Source organism: Alligator mississippiensis, chromosome 4 (genome assembly GCF_030867095.1).
Source record: "Alligator mississippiensis isolate rAllMis1 chromosome 4, rAllMis1, whole genome shotgun sequence".
In the NCBI taxonomy this organism is placed as follows: Eukaryota; Metazoa; Chordata; order Crocodylia; family Alligatoridae; genus Alligator; species Alligator mississippiensis.
This window is the reverse complement of record NC_081827.1, coordinates 24350919-24373538: the sequence shown is the minus strand read 5'-3', so window position 1 is coordinate 24373538 and position 22620 is coordinate 24350919. Positions and strand designations below refer to the sequence as shown.

The 22620-nt window shown below is 44.6% G+C and overlaps 1 protein-coding gene across 5 annotated transcripts in view; it reads right to left on the bottom strand.

Moving 5' to 3' along the window:
* The window catches only part of ARMC10 (armadillo repeat containing 10), a 32066-nt gene extending 9909 nt beyond the window's left edge, over window positions 1–22157 (bottom strand). For 2 of the 5 annotated variants that reach the window (XM_059725843.1, XM_059725845.1), the window contains exons 1-5: window positions 21690–22157; window positions 20089–20234; window positions 18174–18308; window positions 11585–11761; window positions 7915–7986 (exon numbers count right to left, since the gene is read on the bottom strand). In XM_059725843.1, the coding sequence (XP_059581826.1) occupies window positions 7915–7986; window positions 11585–11761; window positions 18174–18308; window positions 20089–20234; window positions 21690–21849 (690 nt within the window). In that variant the 5' untranslated portion in view covers window positions 21850–22157. The other 3 variants (XM_059725841.1, XM_059725842.1, XM_059725844.1) reach the window with 3 other exon arrangements.
* Between the last annotated feature and the right edge of the window lie 463 nt (window positions 22158–22620).

Sequence of the window (22620 nt, the reverse complement as noted above, 5' to 3'; positions counted from 1 at the left end):
GTGTGTGTTAGGCTGAAGTTAGGTAGAAGGCAGGGCAGAATGGCACCTTAAAGACCTAACTGATTCAGAGGCACGAGCTTTCATATGCATGTGGGGAATGTATACTATTTATAAAGCAGAGAGGGGAAGAGTTGCTCTAGCATCAAAAGAGCTTGGCAGGACAGTAGCAGTTTTGCTTGAAATGGTATTAACCACTAGCTCTGCTTCTACTTTGTCATTATTAATCAGTCACATCTATGCTTACAGGGAAAAAGCAATAACATGTTCAACCTATTGCTATTCATAAGGAGGTGGAGAGAATTTCTCTAAGTGAACAACTTACTATGAGATCATATCTTTTTCTGCAGACTAAAGGGTGCTGTTAATACCTGTGCACAACGATCCTGAAAAACTAGAAGGGACAGGGGGGGAAGACCAATACAGTACTTGGTTATCAGTTGATAAAGATAAGGTATCTAAAAGATTTATTAAAAAGATTAGGGAATATATATATATATATATATATATATTTTAATATGAATATTGTTAGAAACCAACACAGCCTCACTCACTTCAATCTGCTATTTTATTTTCTGTTCAGTCCACTTAAGACCGTTTAGCAGCCTTGTTTCAGTGGAAGATGTTTATTTTCACTACCTCATCTATCTCAGGCCTGTCCAACTTAGCTGGGGCTGGGGCTGTAGGCAGTGCCAGTATGTGGCCCTTGGGCCACAGATGGCTGGGGCAGCCCTTCCCAGGACTCCTCCCCCCTGCTCCCCATACTGCCCAGGCTGCATGGCAGCATAAAGACCCCTGCACTCCACTGGCAGCATGTGGACCTGCTGCAGTATAGGCTCTGCAGGTGGCATGCAGACCCCTGGGTTCTCCCCTGACATGTGACAGGAAAGGTAGCTTGCTTCCAGGGCCCTTGGGCTGTGCGCAGATCATGTTCTGTACTTAAAAAGCCACTAAAAGAAGGATGGAGTTCAAACAGTCACTGAATTAATGGGTTTGCTTTGTGTTTCTAAACACTCTGTTGTTTAAATGCATCTTATTTCTTCTCAAAGTAACACTCAAAGTTCATTAGAAAATACTGAGGAAGAATTCAATGGAAACACTTATTCTACCACACCAGGAAGGTGTAGAGGTTTAACCATGGAGGAAGAACAGGAAAAAAGCTCTTCTTGTCTTTAGACATTTCAGGTGCCTATACATGTACTCCAATTAGAATGAGTTGGAACAGACTAGATTAATCTGCTCCCGTGTACCTCACCACCGCATGTATTCAGTGTCCTATATTTCAAAATGGCAGCAGAGGTGCTACAACTAAAGCCCCGGATCCTGCTCTAATTAAAATCCCCCCCCCTTGCAGCACAAATGTATAGACACCCTCACATAAAGCGTTTTAGCAGACTGGTCTTTATCTGTATCATACCACTTCTATAGAACTATTTTAATGCAGTCATATCAGCATAAAACTGGTGTAACAGGTTGCATTCACATGAGGGTGGACGTTTGTTTCCCCAGGGACAAGAAGCAGTGGCAAATCTTGTGCTGCTTCTACTACTTGTCCCCAGGGAACACCTGTGCTATTTACCCTCTGGCGCACGGCAGGTTACCCCAGGTAGGGTAGGGGAGGCTGGGGCCAGCACTGGGCTGGCCCCAGCAGCCTTATCTGGAGGCCTCCTGGGGCTGCAGCAGTGACGATCCTGCTGCTCAGAGCCTGGCCAGCATTTGAAGTGTGGCTCCAACCAGCCAGGCTCCTATTCTGGGTGGTGCGCACTGCCCCACCCTTTTTTAGGTTTTGTTTGTTTGGTTTTTTTGACCCTGGGATATCCCAGGGTCAAACCCCCCCCCCCCCCCCCCCCAACACTGCTACCTTGCAGCACAGAGAACAGTTGAATGTGCAGTAAGTGGTGCTGCACACACCGCACAGCTACACTTGTCTGAATGTAGTCACGGAGTGGAGAATCTGACCCAGTATTTTAATTCATAAGACTATATTTATCTTGAGTTGTAGCATAGATCTTCATTAATTCCAACGGCTACCTCAGATGAGGCAGACAAATGCACACTTTTACTACAGAGGTAAAAGATAACAAAATACAATTTTAATTGGTAAAAAAAAAAAAATAAAGTACTATTGTTATGGTCAAGATGTTGGCAAAAAAATTCATACACCTCTAGTTAATCTTCAATATAAACCCAGTCAAAATAAATATCTTGTAACATTAAAAACCAAACAAACATACAAATACTTTTCCATTTGAATTGCTGTTTTGCTTTTTATTAACAGTTAAAGCCTGTTTTCTTGTTTTGGCTGCACTGCAGTTTAATTAGATTGAAATGGGATACAGCAAAGTGTTTTTATGTGCTTTGTTTTATATTAACTAATTTCACTCTGAAACTAAGAGGGGAAAATGCTTATAAGCTACTAGTTTGTTTTTGATGTTTTAAAAATGTTCCTTAAATGTTTTACATCATATGAGTTAATTTTAAATTTATGCTTCCATTCAAATTATAGTTTGGCCACTAATTTTACTTGGATGCTCCAAAAAAGATTCCTGCATATGTATATTGAAGTTAATATAATTACATAAAACATTATTTTTTTAAAGGATTAGTTTAGACATTTAATAAAACTCCAGGCTGAGAAACTTTAATAGATTATAGCCTAGAATTAATTTTTAAATAATAATAATAATAGATCGTAAATCTATGTATGGGAAAATGATGAAAAAACCTGCTTTCAACATTAGGAGATAATACTAAGTTTTACGTTTTCTTTAAAAATTTGAGCTTAGTGTTTCAGAACTCCAGTTTCCATTCCCCAAGGGGCCTTTGCTCCATCATATATGCATACTCATTTTTATGTGGTGCTTTGCCAGTGCAAAACAAACAGTTATTTTAGAGTCCTTCCAATAGCAAATCTAACACATGATATATTATTGCATTGAGATTCTTTTGAGGGCAACTGTCATGCTTACAGTAATATAGTAGTGCTCAGTAGGTTATACTTCATTCTTTCATGAAAGAAAATTCATCCTAAAACTGAATATAAACATTAACTTTTGATCAGATTAGTCTCTTTAACATTTCACTGTTGTGTTATTATTTTAACAACTTGTTCTTTCACTTCTGTATCCGGATGATGCAATAAAGAGGCCAATTTTTGAGCATACTGGGTAGAATCCCCAAAGAGCGTAGAAAAAATTGAATCTTCATTGTATTGATCCTGGATAGTGGCTCCCCTGGCATTTTTCATGTTCTTGTTCAAATTTGTGACAAACACCAAGGCTCGAAGCAGAACATCTTTGTTTATGAAGTTGTCAAAAAGGGAAAGCAACGATGGTGCCTAGAACATCAAGTACACAATAGTTAGGCTTATTCAATCAATTGCATATAAGTATGTGAAGGACTCCTGATATGAAAAAACAATGATTTTTAAAATATAATTATGAAATGAGTTAACTGCAAGTAAATCAACTAAAGCAAAAAACTTAATAGAAAATGTTGCAGCTATGATGTGTTATGAAATCATGCCGGGCTACACATTTTTCTCTTTAAAAGAAGATTGGTTCGTGTGTTGCAGGTTGACAGACACTTTGTACTCTGAATCTCTAGAATGTGGTTAGGACTTTTCCCAGCATTTTCCTTTTAAGAGCTGGAGTACTGTATGCATTCTAAACAGCATTTCTTCCACCCAGCACCATGATTTAAAACCCTCATACTTGACAAAATATTTAAGCTGCAGGCTGAATAAAAATACTTTTATGGTATGTTGAAGATTGGAGTACTTGGCTACTCAAATCTTGTTTCAGTTAAAATTAGGCAGATCAAATAGTTGAAAAAAATCTTAAACCTAGGCCAGGTATCATATATTCAATCCATGGTTCTTATTTTGGTTTGACCATAAATCAGTACTGGATTGAGAACCCTACACTGGGGGGGGGTGTATTTGTGTACCCTACCACCCCCCTCAAACAAACAAAGCATAACAGTGGCAGTCCAGTCTTTCCCAATATGCTGGAAGTGTTTGCAGGATCTTGCAAAGAGTCCTAGAAATCTCTGTGACAACATTGCCAATCGATATTAATTTGTGATAACTGAGATAATGAAATTATTTTCACACACGACATCCTTAAGTACTTCAGTCTACATGCATCTTAAAGACTATATAAAAATATTTGCCTACGCTACTAAGCATGCTTGGGATTAATAAAACTGTTTGAAAAGTTAAGCTTGCTTTTCACTTATTTATCCTCTCATCTTGGAAACGAACAGTCAGTTTTGCTTTAATGTTCTTATCTGCTGGCTGTGTGATGGAACGTTTGGGAGACAAACCCCGAATACAAATATTTATTTGGATGGGTGGGGGTAGAAACATGGTTAGGTAATGGAACCACTTCTACAGAAGCTATTTTTACGTATGTTCCATACTGTCTCATGTTTGACCCAAAAGTGTTCCTTGGAAAAACAAAAAACCCCAACCTACAATCATGAGTACAATGATATAGAATTTATCAAGAGTATGCAACCATTTATTGTAATCTGACTTACTGCTTTTTATTTTACTTATAACAAATTGTGGTAGGACGCTTGATTAGCTTTGTTTGTGCCTGAGACTCCCACAAATGGGTTTTAAAACTGGAGTGTTGACACTACACAAAGCATGTTGGATACTCTGAACATTTTGAGAAGCTAACTTGAGAGTAAAGGGCAGTACTGCTTAAAGCCAACTTGAAGGGATGTTGATTTCATACACTAGCATATCCATGCTAGCTTGTGGCTAGAAGGTCTGACACTTCTGCTCACAGCCAAACCAAACACCAATTTTGAAGGCAAACAGGATTTTTCACCCCAGATCAGACTGGCAAGGACTGTGGGGGGTTTCTGCTTTCCTCAGCAGCATGGGGCCTGTTCCTTCCTAGGATTATGTTAATAAATAACTTTTCTGCCATTGCAGTGGCAGGGCATAGGCATTGTCCTCCTCTCTCCTGCTTTAACCTGTGATAAGTTGTAGCTGTTCAATGATTTTGTGCCTTCTACTTTCATGATTGGACTTGTGATTTTTCTTCAAAAAAAAGAAGCCTTGGGTAAGTTGCTGCCAGCAAATGAAGGAACTGAAGCAGGTCAGGAAAGGAAGAACACCAGAATAATAACTTTCTGCCAGGTTTTGTAATGCTTATTTATATTGGGAGGCTCTTTTCAGCAGCTGGTTTTTGGGGAAAAGGTACATGTGTACATAAGCCAGGGGCGGGCAATTATTTTCGGCAGAGGGCCGCTTACTGAGTTTTGGCAAGCCATCGAGGGCCATATGATAGGCAGCCAGGGGCATAAAAATATTAATTTTCTAAATTTTTTAGGGGCCCCTCAGGCTGAATGGAATGGCCTGGTGGGCTGCATTTTGCCCACCCCTGACATAAGCAAATATGGTAATTATTCATTTGCTTCACAATAATGATTTACATCGAGTAATTATTAAGCAGGTTGCTTTTTCATTCATTATTTTCTTTACCTCCCTAAAATACCCTGAAATATCTATGACTTGTCTGTAGTTTCACTGCATATGAGTCTTAAATTAGACTTGCTGCATTTGTCTGTTACCTTAGTTTTGTGATCTAAGGTTTCATAGTAGCTAGGGTCAGGAAGGACCTGAACAGATCATCTAGCCTGACCCCCTGCCACAGGCAGGAATGAATGCTGGGTTCACAAGACCCCAGACAGGTGATCGTCCAACCTCCTCTTGAATTTGCCTAAGGTCATGTGCCCACTATTGACTTACACCAAGTCTGTATAAAATGACCACTGTCCAGCCATGTTATTTTCTCTAGTTGCATTGTAACAGGGCATAAGCTATTAATACTCAAATCTGAGAGTACAATACTGAGTTAAAAGCAGGATATGAGGGGGAACCTACTCCAGTAGTTTGTGTCCCCACTCTGTTTCACAGTAAAGTAAAACTGAAAATGGTTGTTTACTTTTCAGTGAAACAGCTCCTAAAACTACTGAGATTTAGCTGGCACAAAATAGGGAGTGGACACACAAAACAGTTACTTCAGAGCAGTGAACATTCAGCAAGTTCCCCCTTGTCCCCTGCTTTTGGACATGAACCGTTACTGTAGATAAGCTTATTATGTAGTAGGTTCTTCCCTCCCCACTGCCATCTCTTTTAACACTTTCATCTGTCCACAACCAGAAACACTAAGGTCAAGTGTCAGCTCTACTCTGGTACCTAGGAGCTGCACTGGGAAGGGTAACAATGCCAGATGACAACCTTATGAAAGCATCTGTGGAGAGAGATGTACTTGCATATAAGATCTTTTCTAATTTTCTCAGCTGAAGTGATCTTTTTTAATTTATTAATTTTTTTTAAGAGACAAGGAAAAATGAAACACTGGATACATATGAAGGAATCTGCAGCGCACCCTTTTTGTAGATGGCCATAGGTAGAAAAAACTACTAAGTACATTATCCCTCTACGCAGGTTAATATACCCACTAGGGGTGTACTGATAAAGATTTTTTTGGCTGATGCCGACAGCCAATTATTCACCAGGCATATTGGCCGATACAGATCTGAAAACTGATTTACAGGAATGCAGCTGGGCAGCGTGGAGAGCAGTGCCCTGCAGTTAAGTCTGTGAAGGGGGAGGGGAGGGAAGGGGCATGGCAGGGGACAGATCGAGGTCCCCATGGTGGGGGAGGGAGTGGGGCAGGGGCTGGGTGCGCTTCCCAGCCAGGGCGGGGAGTGGGACGGAGCTGCAGGCAGCTCATCTAGGGGATAAGCATCCCAGTGCTTAAAAATGGCAGCGGGAGCACTTGAACTAAAGTTTGTCAAATGAGCTTTAGTTCAAGTGCTGCTGCCACAATTTTTAAGTGTAGAGATGCTTCTAACCAGAGCTGAGTAGGGCAGGGGCAGATGCAGGCTGCCTGCTGTGGGGTCAGGGCTCTCAGTCTTGCTGCCTTTGCCCCAGGAGCTGCATGCTCGCCACACGTCTCCTGCCCATCCAGCAGCAGGAGACACAGCTCACTGCCACCACCACTGCTGGACTGGCAGGGGATGTGCAGCCAGTACGCAGCTCCTGGGGAAAAGGCAACAGGGTGGAGAGCCCTGAGCCAGCATCTGCCTTTGCCTTGTGCATAAATTTGGGGGGAGGGGAAACACATGGCCACTATGCCTCCCCTGGGGGTGTGCACAGCAGTGGGGAGCTGCCCTCATTCTTCTCTCCCCAGTGCCCCCTGGATGAGCACCTGGGGCTTCATCCCACTCCCCACCCCCATTCGCTGCCTTGGCTGGGCAGTGCCCCCAGCCTCTGCCACACTCTCCCTCACTGTGGGGGCCTCAATCTGCAACCCCACCTCCACGTCTCTTTGCCTTCAGACTTCCCTGCAAGGTGCTGTTTTCCATGCTGCCTGCCGCATTCCTGGCCATGTGCATGCTGCAGCTGCACACACATGTGGTGTCTAGGGCCCCGCCCAAAAGGCACATTATATTTATTGGTACATTATTGGCTACACTGGCCAAAAAACCCCAATAATGCTAATTTTCTTTTATTGGTGCCGATCTGATACGGCACAGATATATCGGCGCACCTCTAATACACACAAAATGATGCTACTGCTCTGTGTCATCTTGCAGAAAACACTTCATTTTGGGCATCTGGCAGACATGATGTTGACTATGGGCTCACATGATGCCACATATTTTATGTGATACTTCTGCTATAGAATAATCTGGAGGAGGGTTAGGATACAGACACATGCTTTATTCTATTATTTTTTGTTTTAGCTTCATTAGAGTAAAACTTTTATCATAAAATACTAAGCTGCCCATACTATATGATTTTTGAAGCATAGATTTAAGAGGAGTATCTTCATGAAGTTGTATGTTAAAATATTTCAAACAAACTGCTCAAAATAGTAGAAATCTTACTTGAGAACTAAGAAGATGTCTTGTCATGGCTGGGTTTGCAGATAAGTTCACAAGTACTTTCAGAACTTGAATCTGAAATGAGGAACATAATATTTCACTTATCAAACAGAAGAACTATACTTGACGCCACTTTGTTCTCCTCTTCCATTCCTGTGCCTTCCTTACTCTAACTATGCTTTGCCAATTCACCACCCGCTACCTTCTCATAGCAACTTATTTCTCCAGTAGTGTCCACGAGAGAGAGCTCCCCCCATTCCCAACACCTCTGTGCTTCTCGCTGTCCTTTAAGACTTCAAGATCTTTGAAATAGATACTTTCTATGTGCTGACACTATACAGAAAAAGACTATTCATCCTTATTTGCAAATAAATAATGCTAAAACAAAGCAAAAATGTTGTAGCAGTAAATTTTGCTCCTGTCGTTTATAATGTCAATTTGTGGCAACTCCACTAGTTACTCGTCCTGTCGTTTATAATGTCAATTTGTGGCAACTCCACTAGTTACTCGTGCGCTCTCTCTTTTTATAATGGTAATGTAACAAAGACCAACAGCAGCTAAATTCTCCTCTAAGGGTGTGGTCCCTCATCCACTGACTTAATGTCTAATGCTACTAGCCCAATTAAATTAATCACTCAACTGCTTATTGAACTAACCTTGTAACAAATGTCAGATACATGACTGGGATGTTTTAATGAATTAATGATTATTACCATATTTTCAATTCTGATAGAAGTAGGTCTGTACTCTCTTTCCTTTCTCAGAGACTAATGTTCATATAACGCCACCTTGTGGCATGGATATGGTACGTCAGGCAAGAATGGGATGAGGGAAAATGCAGATTTGACTTCTACAAATCATCCTGATAAATGCACTGGAACTCAGGGAAGAAGGGTGAATAGATTTAGCTGGCATGAATGTACTGAATTTGCCCCTAATGAAAAAAGGAAGTAAGATTCCCAATATTTTTGCCTGTAGTTTGAAAGTATACGTGTTCCTTTTGAAAAACAACATTAAGAAAGAAGGTATCCTGTAGAAGTACACACAGGTCACTGCAACTATGACAGATCCAGATGACAGTAAACCACTAGTAGTTAAGGTCTCATATGTACCGCAGAAAGGAAAGTCAAAGGGCAAATTTCTGCTCTCAGCTCTACATGATGGATATTAACTGCAATCTATTCTCTAAATATACTTGGAGCTCCCAGGAGAACCAAATGTATAAAACAGGGGTAGGCAACCCCCTGCACATGTCACAGCATGCCATGTGAAGGCATTTTGCTTGGCACATATGCCTTGAGACAGATGGTGGGAGAGCCACAAGGGGTCCGATCTTTGTGGCACTGCAATCCTGGCCCCTTTTGCATCATCCGCTGAGGCGTACATGCATGTGTTACTAACAGTGAGCTGGGCCAGGGCTCTGCAGACCCCAGTGCAGCTGCTTGCAGCCTCCCCACTGCCTGCTGCAAGCAGCCTGGGCTCTATGGCAGGCAGCAGGGGCCTGCCCAGAGCCTGATCTGACTGTGGCAGGCAGCCAGGAGCCTGCAAACAGCTGCACTTGGGTCTGTGGAGCTCCAGCCTGGCTCTCTTCTGGCACCAGGTACATGTGCGCCTCTGGGCAGACAGCGAGGAAGGGGCCAAGGCTGCACTGCCACAAGGATTGGGCCCCTCTTGGCTCCCCCACTGTCCACCCCTACAACACCAACATCTTACAATTGAGGTTGTGAATGTTTTTGGCGCTCAGCCCAAAAATGTTGCTGACCCCTAGTATAAGATAAGAACTCCAGAGTTAAAGCTCACTTTGAATCAGAGAGAACTCTTATTCTCAGTACAGTCCCCCAAAGAGATGTATGATTATTGAGGTGTTCTGCATAGGCGCCTCCCTTGCCCAGTGCAGAAGCATGCTGATGGTAATCTAATACTGCCATAGCACTCCCCTCCTGGCAAACCTGCACAGGACTCCATGGAATTGGGTCACTGTAGGCCACACGTGGGGCAGGTTAAAGTCAGGCTCATTTTTACACCACAGGGGTTAGTTGGGAAGGATAATACAGCTGTAACTGTTAGTGGTATTACTTTGTTCATACTGCACTCCATGCAGAGGAAATCCCTGTACACAGGGTGAGTGTAACTTCTGGGGACAGTCAACACCACAAGAACCCCATGTAGCATGTTTTCATTTTTCCTAGAGGCAGTGCAAAGGCACAGTGTTGCTGTGTGGCTAGCTCTGGTCTTTTAGAGATCATAGGATAGTTGTTCTCAACCTCCTTAGAGTCAGGGGACACCTCCACAATTTTTTTTCTGAATGTGGCAGCACCCCAGCTAAGAACCACTGCTGTGCTCAACTTACCTCAGCGGTTCTCAACCACGTGCTGTTGCCACCAGGTAACACTGCAGCGTATGCAGTGCACAGCCAGACTGGGAAAGACTGTGGCACATGCACATGCTTCTGCATTAGGGTTCTTTGGCCCTAAAGCAGGTAGGAGAGTTGATTCACGCTGCAGCCCTTCTTGGTCTGACCCTGCATGGCATCTCCTGGAAACAGAGGCATGTGGGACAGGTGGAACTGCCTGTATCCATTTCCAGGAAGAGAAGGAAGGAAAAAAGAGGGGCCTGCCTACCAGGAAGGACTGTAGCATAACCTGTCTTTTCTGTCTGCTCTAGGGTTCCTCCTGAATACAGGAAGAGAACATGTGGTCTGCTGCCCTATATGTGGGACGATTTTATCTGGCTGGCTGCTATTGCTACACCACAGTGCCTGCCATTGTACCCCCGTTAAGAACTGCTGTCTTAGGAATTGGAGTACTGCGTCCAGTTCTGGGTGCCGCACTTCAGGAGGGATGTGGACAACATGGAGAGGGTCCAGAGGAGGGCCACCCACATGATCATGGGGCAGCAGGGCAGGCCCTACGGGAAGAGGCTAAGGGACCTGAACCCATTCAGCCTCCACAAGAGAAGGCTGAGTGGGGATCTAGTGGCCGTTTACAAGCTAGTCAAGGGGGACCAGCAGGGATTGGGAGAGTCCCTGTTCCCCTGAGCACTACCAGGAGTGACAAGAAATAACGGTCACAAGCTGGCAGAGGGTAGATACAGTCTAGATATCAGGAGGCACTACTTCGCTGTCAGGGCAGCTAGGATCTGGAACCAACTTCCAAGAGAAGTGGTGCTGGCTCCTACCCTGGGAGTCTTTAAAAGGAGGCTGGATGAACACCTTGCCGGGGTTGTTTGACCCCAGCATTCTTTCCTGCCATGGCAGAGGATCAGACTTGATGATCTGCTCAGGTGCCTTCTGACCCTCCCAACTATGAAACTATGAATTTAGGGCAGAAAAATCTCCTTTTATAGGGAGTTTGGGGGGGGGGGGGGGGGGGGGGGCGGTCAGAAGGAATACCCTGGCCTGGGAATGGTTTTGGGAAGGGATTATGCAGGAAGATGCTTGCAAAGTACTCCTCCCTCTGTGAGTAGTTCCATGCCAGGGGGCAATATGGACTAATAATCTTTAACCCTTTATAATTACTGAATGTCAATATTTTTCAGTTTCTTTTTAAGACAGACCTAAAGTACTTTAGAAACCAATGATCAAAAAAGAAATTAAATCTAAAAATAGAAAAATAATTTCAGGTAAATTAAATAGCTTGGTGACCGACTTGTTACACTAATGAAAGTACAGTACCTGCGTCCTTTCATTTCCTTCTGAAAGCAAATGAAAAAAATATGGAATTGAACGTGTCATCATAGGATGGTAGTTATTGGTAACAGACATATTTGTTAACAATCTGAGTCCAGCTAGTTGCAGTTCAGAGTCCAAGGGCGATGACTCAATCTCTCTACAGACATGTACAATGTATTCCTTGAAGAAAAGAAAAAAAGGGATCAAATACACAATTTGCTGACCTGCTCAGAAAAAACATTTACCATGTCAGTAGTCATAATTAGAACAGCCTGTCAAACCAAATTTATATTTTGTGATTATTTTCAAGTTCTTAGCAAATTATTTAACATCAATCAGAATAAAAAAACAGAACTTGAAGCTTTTAATGAAAACGATATCCCACAACATTTCATCTGGTAAACACCAAAACACAGTATTTTGAAAACAAAATTTGTTCCCATCTTCCCTGGCCAAGGGCCAATTGACATCAGCGTGATTCTTGTCTCTTTCACTGTACTACTTTCACTGCTTCCCAACACTAAATAGCATCAGTGAAAACAATAAGATTCATATCAGTTTCATCCAACTTCTGTCAGGGCATCCAAGGTCTTTGACTTCATGGCAGGCTGCCTAACTCCTAGGGCATCTGTCAGTCTAGGCCACTAGTCTCCAACCTTTTTATGGTGAAGATCACTTTTTAGTAGTAAAGGGCACCCCAGGATCTACTGTCCTCCCCACACCCCTGGACCATGGAGTGTCCCAGACCCAACTGGACCAGGGCCCGATCCCAAATTCTGTGCTGCAGCTGTGCTGAGCTGAGCTGAGCCCACCTGGCAGCCAAATGAATGTGGCATTGGGCCCCAGCCTGGCCAGGTCTGGGACTCTCTGCAGTCCAGAGGTGCATTGGGGAGGGGGTGGGGGAGCTCCCACCTCTGGGTGCAGACTAGCAGAGGTCCCAGGGGCCTGTGCCCCCCCGACCTGTACTCTGGGAGGACCTGCACTCCGCTGCTGCGGGCTGCCTGTTGCGCCCGGAGCACAGGTGGGAGGGCACAGGCCCCTGGGGCCTCCACTGGGCTGCACCCAGTGGCGGGGGCCCTTCCCCCCACACTCCCCTGGACTGTGGAGACTTCCAGACCTGGCTGGGCCAGGGCCCACTACCATGTTTGTCTAGCCACCAGGCGGGCGCAACTCAGTGCAGCCATGGCACAGAAGTCAGATTCCGCCCTGGTCAGGTCTGGGATGCTCTGCAGTCCAGGGGCCCATGGTGGGGCGGGGAACAATGACAACACGCCGACGACGGGGGACACATGGACAGACACGGGACGGGACGGACACAACTCTTCCAACACTGGGCGGAACCTGGTAGAGGCCCTGGGGATCCATTCCCCTCTCCCTCCTGTGCTCTGGGAGCAGCAGGCAGCCCACAGCAGCAGCCACCTCATCTCAAGCACAGTTGTGGGGGGGCATGAGCCCCAGGTCCTCAGCCAGGCTGCACCCAGCAGCGGGAGCCTCCCCACCCACGCAGCTGTGGGCCGCAGAGAGTCTCAGACCTGGCCAGGCCGGGGCCCAATACCATGTTCGTCTGGCTGCTGGGCAGGCACAGCTCAGGCCAGGCACGGCACAGAAGTGGGACTGGGCCCCAGCTGGGTCTGGGAAGATGTGGTCATCCAGGGGCATGCAGCAGAGGTTCTGGGGGCCTGTGCCGCTGCCGCCCCCCCGCGCTCGAGATGAGGTGGCTGCTGCTGCAGACTGCCTGCTGTGCCACCCCCAATGCCCCTGGATGACCAGATCTTCCCAGACCTGGCTAGGCCCCCCAGCCCAACCCAAAGAGGCTCTGGGATCTACCTGTCAATTGGGATCTCAGGTTGGTGACCAGTGGTCCAGGCTATGGAAGTCAGGCAGCCTGGGAAGTCTGCTGGCCCAGGATTCTGGAAACCATAAGGTCCCCAGGTCTGAAGCAGCCTGCCTTAACTCCACAGCTATCCTCAGATCGGCACTCCCACATTCCCTGGACATTTGCTTGACCAGCTTTTTCAGGAAACTTCCATTCAACTTCTTATATAGTAGTATTGGGTGATAAATGGTGTTAGAAATGTTGCTCGTAGGTCAAGCAGGTAGTAAAAATAGGAGTATGTGAGCCACGTAAAGAGCCAGTTATAGTCTTAACCTCAAGTCTGACTGAGATACAGGCCACCGTCAGCTGACTAGTGGCTTTGGAGCTTTTCTTTTAGCACACTAATAAAAAAGGTAGGAAAAGAGACCAACAGTGGTACTGCTGCAAGGTCTCTAGCACTAATAAAGCACTTTGTTAAAAAGGTTTCTCTGTGCATGCATTAACACAGGTTATAGATATGAAGGAACAAGTTAGTTTTTGCTTCTAGGTATGCCCTGGTCTTACCAGGCAGGAAGTTGTAGAGTCAGTTACAGGTGCTGGCTTCAATTGCCACCAATGTTTCTGACTACTACTGGTGTGAGCGGGCTAAATTGTTAGAAGAAAAAAATTCATGCCTAGTTTTTATTTCCCTGTTCTTTCTGCTTGGGAGGCCCCCTGATTGGAAGCAATTTATCTGAAAAAATCTTTGCTAGCCAAAGGTGCAGCATTCTGGGAATGACTGGAGGCTGTTTTAGATTACTTTTCTATATGTGAAGCATGATTTCATTGTCTCCATGGCAGAGGTAACAAATCTCTGCTTTCTTCATGCCAGCAAAATATGTCTGTAAAAATTTGTTGTTTTAGAGTATCTGACAAACCATATCTCAAAGACCAGTATTTTAAGTCTTCTCCTTCTACCTGCTCTTTTGGTTACCAATTGAATCATGGTGATGGTTCACCATGAATATGGTTAAAAGGGAAATTTTCTTTTGATTTAATGATGCATCTACAACAGTCATAAGGGAAGGATTGAATTGCTTTATTAGTTCTTATACTACCTGGCCTCTTAGGTATACCATTTTGTTTTTTCAAAAGGTAGGCCATAACAATGCTTTCCTTTTGTGTTGTGAAAGGAAAACATATTTTTTAAGGACATGGTCTAAATGGGATATAGGGAAAGGTTTTCTATGTTTTACTGCTCTACTTTGCCCAAGGATTCAGTCTAGGGGAATGGATGGTGGTGGTGGTTTGGGGTGGGGGGAGAACAGGACACATCAGGAACTGCGTTCTCAAACCCACCTCCAAGAGGTATCACCACAGACTTGCAAAGAGGAGAATTCTTGGACCACTTCCTGAGAGAGTGTAGGCAGATGATCGTCTACCAGTGCAGTATGAGGCTTTTATAAAAAACCTGGGGGATTGTGGTCTGCCAGAGTCCACAGTCATGTGGGTTGGGAACTGGCTAAGGGGCCAAACCCAGACAGTGTTACTGGACAGGTCTGTATCATCTTGGTGGAAGGTGGCCAGTGGTGTCCTGCAGGATTTCGTTCTTGGCCCCATGCTGTTCAACATCTTTTTCAATGATTTAAATGAGGATGTAGAAAGCATGCTGGCCAAGTTTGTGGACAATATTAAGTTATGGGGAAAACGATAACACTAAGGGATAGGATGCTGATCCAAGTGAACCTGTACAAGCTGGAAAGGTGGGCGGAGTGCAACCAGATGGAGTTCAATAAAGATAAATACAGAGTGCTTCATCTGGGGACAAGTAACCAGCAACATGAATATAGGTTAGGAGGAGATGTCCTGGCCAGCATGATGGCTGAAAGGCGTCTCAGGGTTATGATTGATCACAGGATGAACATGAGCTGCCAGCATGATGCTGTAGTAAACAGAGCTAACAGCATACTGGATGCATTGCGAGCAGTGCTAAGGAAGTGACACTTCCTCTTTACTTGGTGTTGGTGAGGGCCCCAATGGAGTACTGTGTCCAGTTCTGGACGCAGCACTTCAAAAAAGATGGGGAGAATCTTGAAAGGGTCCAGAGAATGGCCACAAGAATGATTGAGGGCCTGGAGGACAAACCTTATGAGGAAAGACTAAGGAATCTGGGACTGTTCAGCCTGGGGAAGGGAAGATTGAGGGGGGGACTTGGTGGCTGTCTATAAGTATGCAAGGGGTGAATATTGGGAGCTGAGAGAAAAACTGTTCATTAGGGTGCTCCAGGGGAGGACAAAGAGCAATGACCATAAACTGTTAGAGGATGACCAGAATCTGGAATAGATTTCCCAAGGAGATGGTACAGTCCCCAACCTTGGAAGTGTTCAAGAGAAAAATGGACAGACACCTTGCTGGGATCATTTGATCTCAGCTTATTCCTGCCCAGAGCAGGGGGGGCCGGACTCTATGATCTTTTGAGGTTCCTTCCAGCCCACAATTTCTATGATTCTATTAAGCTGATTCCATCATGTTAGCGCATAACACAGGAAGCACAGCTAAGCAAAGCAGTGACAATCTTTATATAAGATGCTATAAAGTGCACAACATAAAAAATATTTTTTCCCCCTCTCACTCATCTCTTTAAATTATATTAGCTGCAATTGTCGCAAGTAATATCTAGGACCAAACAATTTTCAGAAAAGTGTTAAGGTAACTTTATCCCTTCAAAATGTTGCCAGCATTTGGAGAAATAGTATTAGGAACACATCTTCCAAATGAATTTTATAAATTGATTTGAGGCTAACGTTAGAACAATAATCTGGATACCATCTTAAAATAGTCTTTCTTCTCCAATACTGATATCAAATTGATTTTTTCCCCTACCCCTCAGAAACACACCTGGAACTAAAAAAAATCATTAGGCCCAGATCCTATTCTACCTTTAACACACCTAAATGGCACTTAAGCAACTTTTAGGCATCTAAGGGCATGTCTATGTCACAACCCAAGGGTGTGATTTTTGTTTGTGTGCGCTTCGGCACTGCTGAATTATTTCCTGCCACTCGTAGCTTTCTTTGCAGGGTGCATTTCTAAGTTGCAAAAAGAGAAATGCACGCTGCAAGGAGTTCCCGCCATTTGTATTCAGATTTGTGCCCCACTATTGGCCAGTTCTAAATTATTCCTACATGGCGGCTAGTGATTGGCTTGCTAGCCGTATAAGAGGCTTGAGCGGTTTCCGTCCAAGTTGGAGGACTCCACGACTATCAGGAGGAGGAGAACTTCATGTCTCGTGAAGATCTCTAAGCACTGTGGAGCCTATCGGACCCAACGTGTATCTCAAGAAGGCTACAGGGGTCTGATCAACCTCTCGCCTCTCCCCATCGCCGCCTGATCCCTTGATGTACCCTTCCCTGCGTGCAAGTTCCATGGAGCCTAGCAAACTTCATGTGAGTGAATCCAGAGCTCTACCTGGGTTCGAGTCCTGCAGTTTTTTTCTTCCCGTCGCCGAAACCCCATTGCGACGTACTCTCGAGGTTTTTGTTCATCTTCCCGTCGCCGAAACCCCATTGCGACGTACCCTCATGTTCTGCAGGTTCGAGTTTTGTTTTGTTTTGTAACTGCAACTCAAGCAAGTTTTCCTGCCTGCACCACGACCATCTTCGGTGTAAGTAAAATAATCTTAAATCAACCACTAAGCGTCCGTGCCCAATTCTAGCGTGCCACCTGTCTTCCCCGACCTGGCGTGTCCGGGCTGCTGGCCACAGCCCGCTGCGCGGAAAAAAGACCCCCCGAGGGCCTCGGACCGCTCCCGGCCTGCACAGTCTACATGTTCAATTAATGTGGAACAATAAGCTCCAGCACTTATAGTACCAGTTTATTGCTCCCAAGCATGCTGTTGCAATGTGCACCCAGGACCACAGCACGTTGAGCTGGGTCAGACCAGCCTTGGCTAGCAGGGGCTTCCTGGGGGTCAGCCTGGCAGCGTGGGGTTGCTCCAATCCAGCTTAATGTGCTGCAGAGGAGCTGGATGGGGCATGAGGGTGCTCCAGTGCTGGGCTAGCCAGCAGCAGCCCCTGCACTGAAGCACCCTTGTGCCCTTGCCAGCTGCATCAGCGTCTACCTGTGCGGTGCTGCAGAGTAAAAAGCCTCCACAGCAGGTTACTATTTGTATTTACATGTAGTAACCTGCTGTGGAGTTTATTAATTTACTTCAGGCTAATAACCCTGCACATGTAGATGCAAAGACATTTACTGCAGAGCTAATTACTCAACTCCACAGTAAATATCTCATGTAGACGCACCTTAAGTCCCCAAGTTTGAGACTCAGCACTTGAATCCCTCATAAAAACCATTAAATGTGCTTTCATCTCACCTTTAAGTACCCAGGTCACAAAAGAAACAAGTAGAAGAATCAATGCACTTTCTGCCCAGTAGCCTAGTGGTACAGATCATTTTCAGCCTGAGTGGATTTAGAGACACAGTGGACTGCCTACTGAGAGAATGGGAAAGCTGTGTACCTCACTAGGTGAAACAGGATCACTCGCCTGAGACAAGACATTTTTGGCTGAGCAGTTATGTAGATTTAGATAACTGGTAAATGGAAAAGGATCTGGACTTTAAGAACTATTAGTGATTTAATACACTTGGCCATTCCTCTTGACCTTATCATCCATCTGAATTTGCTGGTTTGTATATACCATTGGTTTCCAAACACTCCTGCATCTTCCTCTTTAATAATTATCTTCTATACCATTTTATGTTAAAAGGCAAAATATATTAACAAAATTAAGTACTTACCTTTAACTCTTCCTGATTTTTAACATTCATACTCAAGTTATTGAGTGCATTCAGTGCTTTTTCTTTAACTTTGGGGATGCTATCTGAGACCATTTTTCCAATAACAGAAAGGCCATCCAAGTTTCGAATTATATCCTAAAAGGCAAAGAGATAAATTAAATGAGATTACTGTTAATCCTAAAAAAGAAATCCTGAAATCTTCTCTAAAAAAAGGGAAAAATGGGGAAAAAATTCCATTTACTATAAATGGGTAAATTAAAGGGAAAAAAGGGACTTCAGGATTTGCTTCTATTTAAGCAAAAAATATTGGCACACTTCTCTACATAGTAGATTAAAATATTATTCCCTTTGAAATTTTGGTGCTGATTTATAGTAACTGGTGAGATATAATCACCTTATTTTCAGATGTAATTTTTCAGTAGACAAAGTACACACATTTTTCTGGAATATATAGTACATAAGTCTTGCAAAATTTTCCAGATGAAGAAAGCTTGTAAAATGGAAAAGAATCAGGGTTGAACAACTACTTTTAATTTAGCAGATTAAAATATGTAATTATTTGGACACATTTTGGCTTTACACATGCTACTTTCAATTAAAACAATGACAGCTCTGTTTAGGCCAGAATACAGCCCCATATATGAAAAGAGTAAAACATGGTAAAAAAAATGCTAGCAAAATATTTGCATCTACATCTTATATAAACGGATTAAATATTACAATGAGATAGTACACAGCAAAACAAACTCCCATAACCACAAGTGCTACCCTCAGCAATAACTTCTCTATGGTATCTGGAAGCTTGCCATTCCCACCCCTGGTTGCTATATTATTATTATTATTATTAACAGGTCTAAAATTTAGCTTCCTTTTACCTGGGATATGAAAGTTCAAAGTAAAAAAAAAAATCTGTCTCTTTCTATGCTCCAGAAAGAGCCATCACATTTTTAAATAAGATTCAAAATAAAGTCTCAAATTCTTCACATTCCCATCATCCTACTGAGATACTGCCTACTGAGTGTAGCTGAGACAATATTGTTACAATTACGAGAAGCATCTAAAGAAAAAAAAAAGGTATAGGAGTTTGCAGTTTAAGTTGTTATAGATTCCAGGAATAAAATACATCTCCCAAAGAAATTCCTCAAATTCTCAACCAAATGGAATAGTAGATTCACTGGTAGGCACTGATTTGTGATCGTACATGGTGCAAATATCAGAACATTATGAAGACAAATAGAGATTAGATTGTTAACGCAAGTTTCAGGTCCAGTTCTGAAAACTGCAGAAACTCAGCATCTCTCAGATTAAACCTGTCAGATGATGTTATATAAAATTTAGCAGTAGTGCACACATATGGTGCTTTGAAAATATGAAACTGTACAACAGAGTTGGATCACAACAACCATATTAAGTACAGTAGGTTTTTGCTTATGTCAACCCTATTTATGTGACCATGCAGATTACATAACCTCCCAGTTTAGTCACCATAAATGCAAAAGCAGCGACTTGTGCATCCACAGGGCTTTTTTTTTTTTGTACAAGAATCCATAATATTATAAAAAAACCCTCCTAGACTGTTATGTATGATTTTTGTTTTTTATATTTCTCTTTCTTTTTGCTCCTATTTTATATTAAAGATGTCCCACATACATGTAAAACATTGAAATGTATAAATGGGAGACAGTCTCACAGGTCTTAGAAATGGGTAGGGTAATTTACCCTACTGTGGGTAAATTATACTCACTATACAGATGGAGAACTAAGGCAAGATTAAACAACCTGCACATGGTCACAGTTTTTAAACCAAGATTAGCAAGAAGCTCTAGTCCCATGCTTACACATTTACAAATGAGGGTTCTCATCTTCCACATGGGCTAGTTCTGAAATGCAATTGTTTCTTCAGAACAATACTTACTTGATTTACAGAGAAGGCAGCACTGTTGCTCAAAGTCACCAATATTTGCTCTTGAATCAATGGATCATCTGTAGACTCTAGCAGTTGAATAAGTTTCTGTAGATGGTTTGCATCCAGGCTATCGGTTGATTTTGGAAGATCACCATCTGTCAATATTTGAAAGTTGAAAAAGTAATTATTTCGAAACTGGTTTGAGAGGTTTTACTGAGCCCCAGTACATGTTATCTTTTACAGGGCTGTTACAGCCAGGATTTATAGATAACATGTCAGTTGTAAGAACAATTTGCGGAACAATTCTGGGATTTATTTTATTCAGGCACCATATTGTGGTAAACCCTAGTAATGCCAGAGATAAGTCTAGATTCTATTTTGCCCTTAAAATAAGATTTCAACTTCTTGCTATATGAAAAACAAAGCATGCTTGTCCCAAATTTTCAGCGTATAGCTGAACATGGAAGATAGAAACCTATTTAGACATGACAGAAGAGGACTTATACTCATAATATTGGTATTCTTCCTGGAATTCTATACTAACATGATGCGTGAGGACTTTGTTCTTCCAGGGGCACATGAATTGCACTGAAGGGTGTAGATAAAGCAAAAGCTGTTGTATGAAAGATTCTCTTTGTTGTGAAGTCACTTAACCAGCCCAGTCACTTAGCCTGCTACCCTTAGATTAATAGATGTTAGGGTCGGAAGGGACCTCAATAGATCATTGAGTCTGACCCCCTGCACAGGCAGGAAAGTGTGCTGGGTCTAGGTGACCCCAGCTAGATGGTTATCTAACCTCCTCTTGAAGCCCCCCAGGGTAGGGGAGAGCACCACATCCCTTGGGAGCCCGTTCCATTCCTTGGATCACCAGAACCACTTCAGAGTACCTGGTCTCAAAAACCCCCCAACAAACAAAACAAAACCCTCTCCCCAAAACTGCCTATTCCACCCCCGTCCCCCACGACTTCAGGAGCTACTTTCACAAGGTTTTGTTAAACTAACCAGCTCCTGTAATTCCTTACATCTCTTCTTTCACAATTCACTATTTTTTGACCCACACCCAAAGCTAGTATCTTGATATCCAACAGCTAACATGGCATGGGAAAGGGGGAGAGGGAACCCCACAGCTTACTCCATCCATTTATGATGATAAACTGCAATTTTTTCCAGGGTCATTCCAAGTCCCCCCCCCCCTTTTATGTTTTTAAACACAAATACATAATAGGGGCCGAGCAGGACCCAAGACAAGGCCCCTTGAGCACATGAAATGGTTAGAAAGGAATCTAGTCACTTTCAAAAAAAGTATATTCAAACCCATTGCCAAGGGTCTTAAAAAACCAGTGGGTTACAGGACAGATGTACAGCAGTACGTATAGAGAGGCAAACAGCTCTTTGCTCGGAGACAGACAAATCGAAGTGACTCCGGATTCAGTCGCTGCGCTGGAGCCTGCGCTCCGGGATCGTCCCGGCAGAGAAGAGGCGCGGAGCTTCCATGCACCAAACGCCGCGTGCCCGGAACCGGAGCTGGGCTGCGGGAAAAGCCTGGAGCCGGAGCGGCGCCCGCCTGCCCGCCCGCCCCTGCCACCCCCCCGGCCCGGGCCGGGCCTCACCCGAGCGCCGCTCGCACGCACCGCCCCGGCCGGAGGTGCCCCTGGGGGCCGCGGCCGCCCCGCCGCTCCTGGCTAGCCGGGCCAGGCCATAGCAGGCGCCGGCTCCGAGCACCAGCGCCGCCAGCCCCGCGCGCCAGCCCAGCGCGCCGCTCTCCCCCATGCGCGGCCGCGGGAGCCGATCGGCCCCGGCCCGGCCCGACCCCGGGACACGTGCGGCGCCGCCGGAAACCGAGCCCGGGCGCCGCCTCCCCGGCCCGCGCGGGAGGGCTTTGCTATTCCGGGGCCTGTGAGCGGCACCAAGGGGCTGTGTTCAAGCAGCCGCTGCCGTGTTAGAGATCCCGTGCGCGGGGCAGCCCCCCGGCCGGCCGCCCTGGGCTCTGAAGTGCTGCAAAGAGCAACCGGGGTCTCCACCAGAGGCAGCTGAACGCCAGCACCGCCCCCGCCGAACGGGGACTCCGTGAAGCCCCCCTGTGCTCCCAGCAAGCTGCGGTGGTCTCAAGTTGCAGCAAGGGAAGCTGGAGCTAGATATTAGGAGAAACTTTCTCACTAGGAGGATAGTAAAACACTGGGACAGGTTATCCAGGCAAGTTGGCCACTCCCCCTCCTTGGAGGTTTTTAAGACCAGGGTGAACAAAGCCTTGGCTGGGATGGTGTAGTTGGGGCTGGTCCTGCTTGGAGCAGGGGTCGGACTAGATGTGACCCCCTGAGGTCTCTTCCTACCCTCATTTTCTATGATTCTGTGACACAAAATAATGGCTATTTTGATAAAAAAAAGATTTTGTGAAAGTAATCAGCTCCTGTCATTCCTTATGCCAGTTCCCTGCCCCTGTTTATCCCTGACATCTGTCAGCAGAGGGAGGTCCTTGCCTGTGCTTACCTTGAATGCACCGGGCTGCAGCCCCTCCACCACCTCCTCACGGCACTCCTCCTG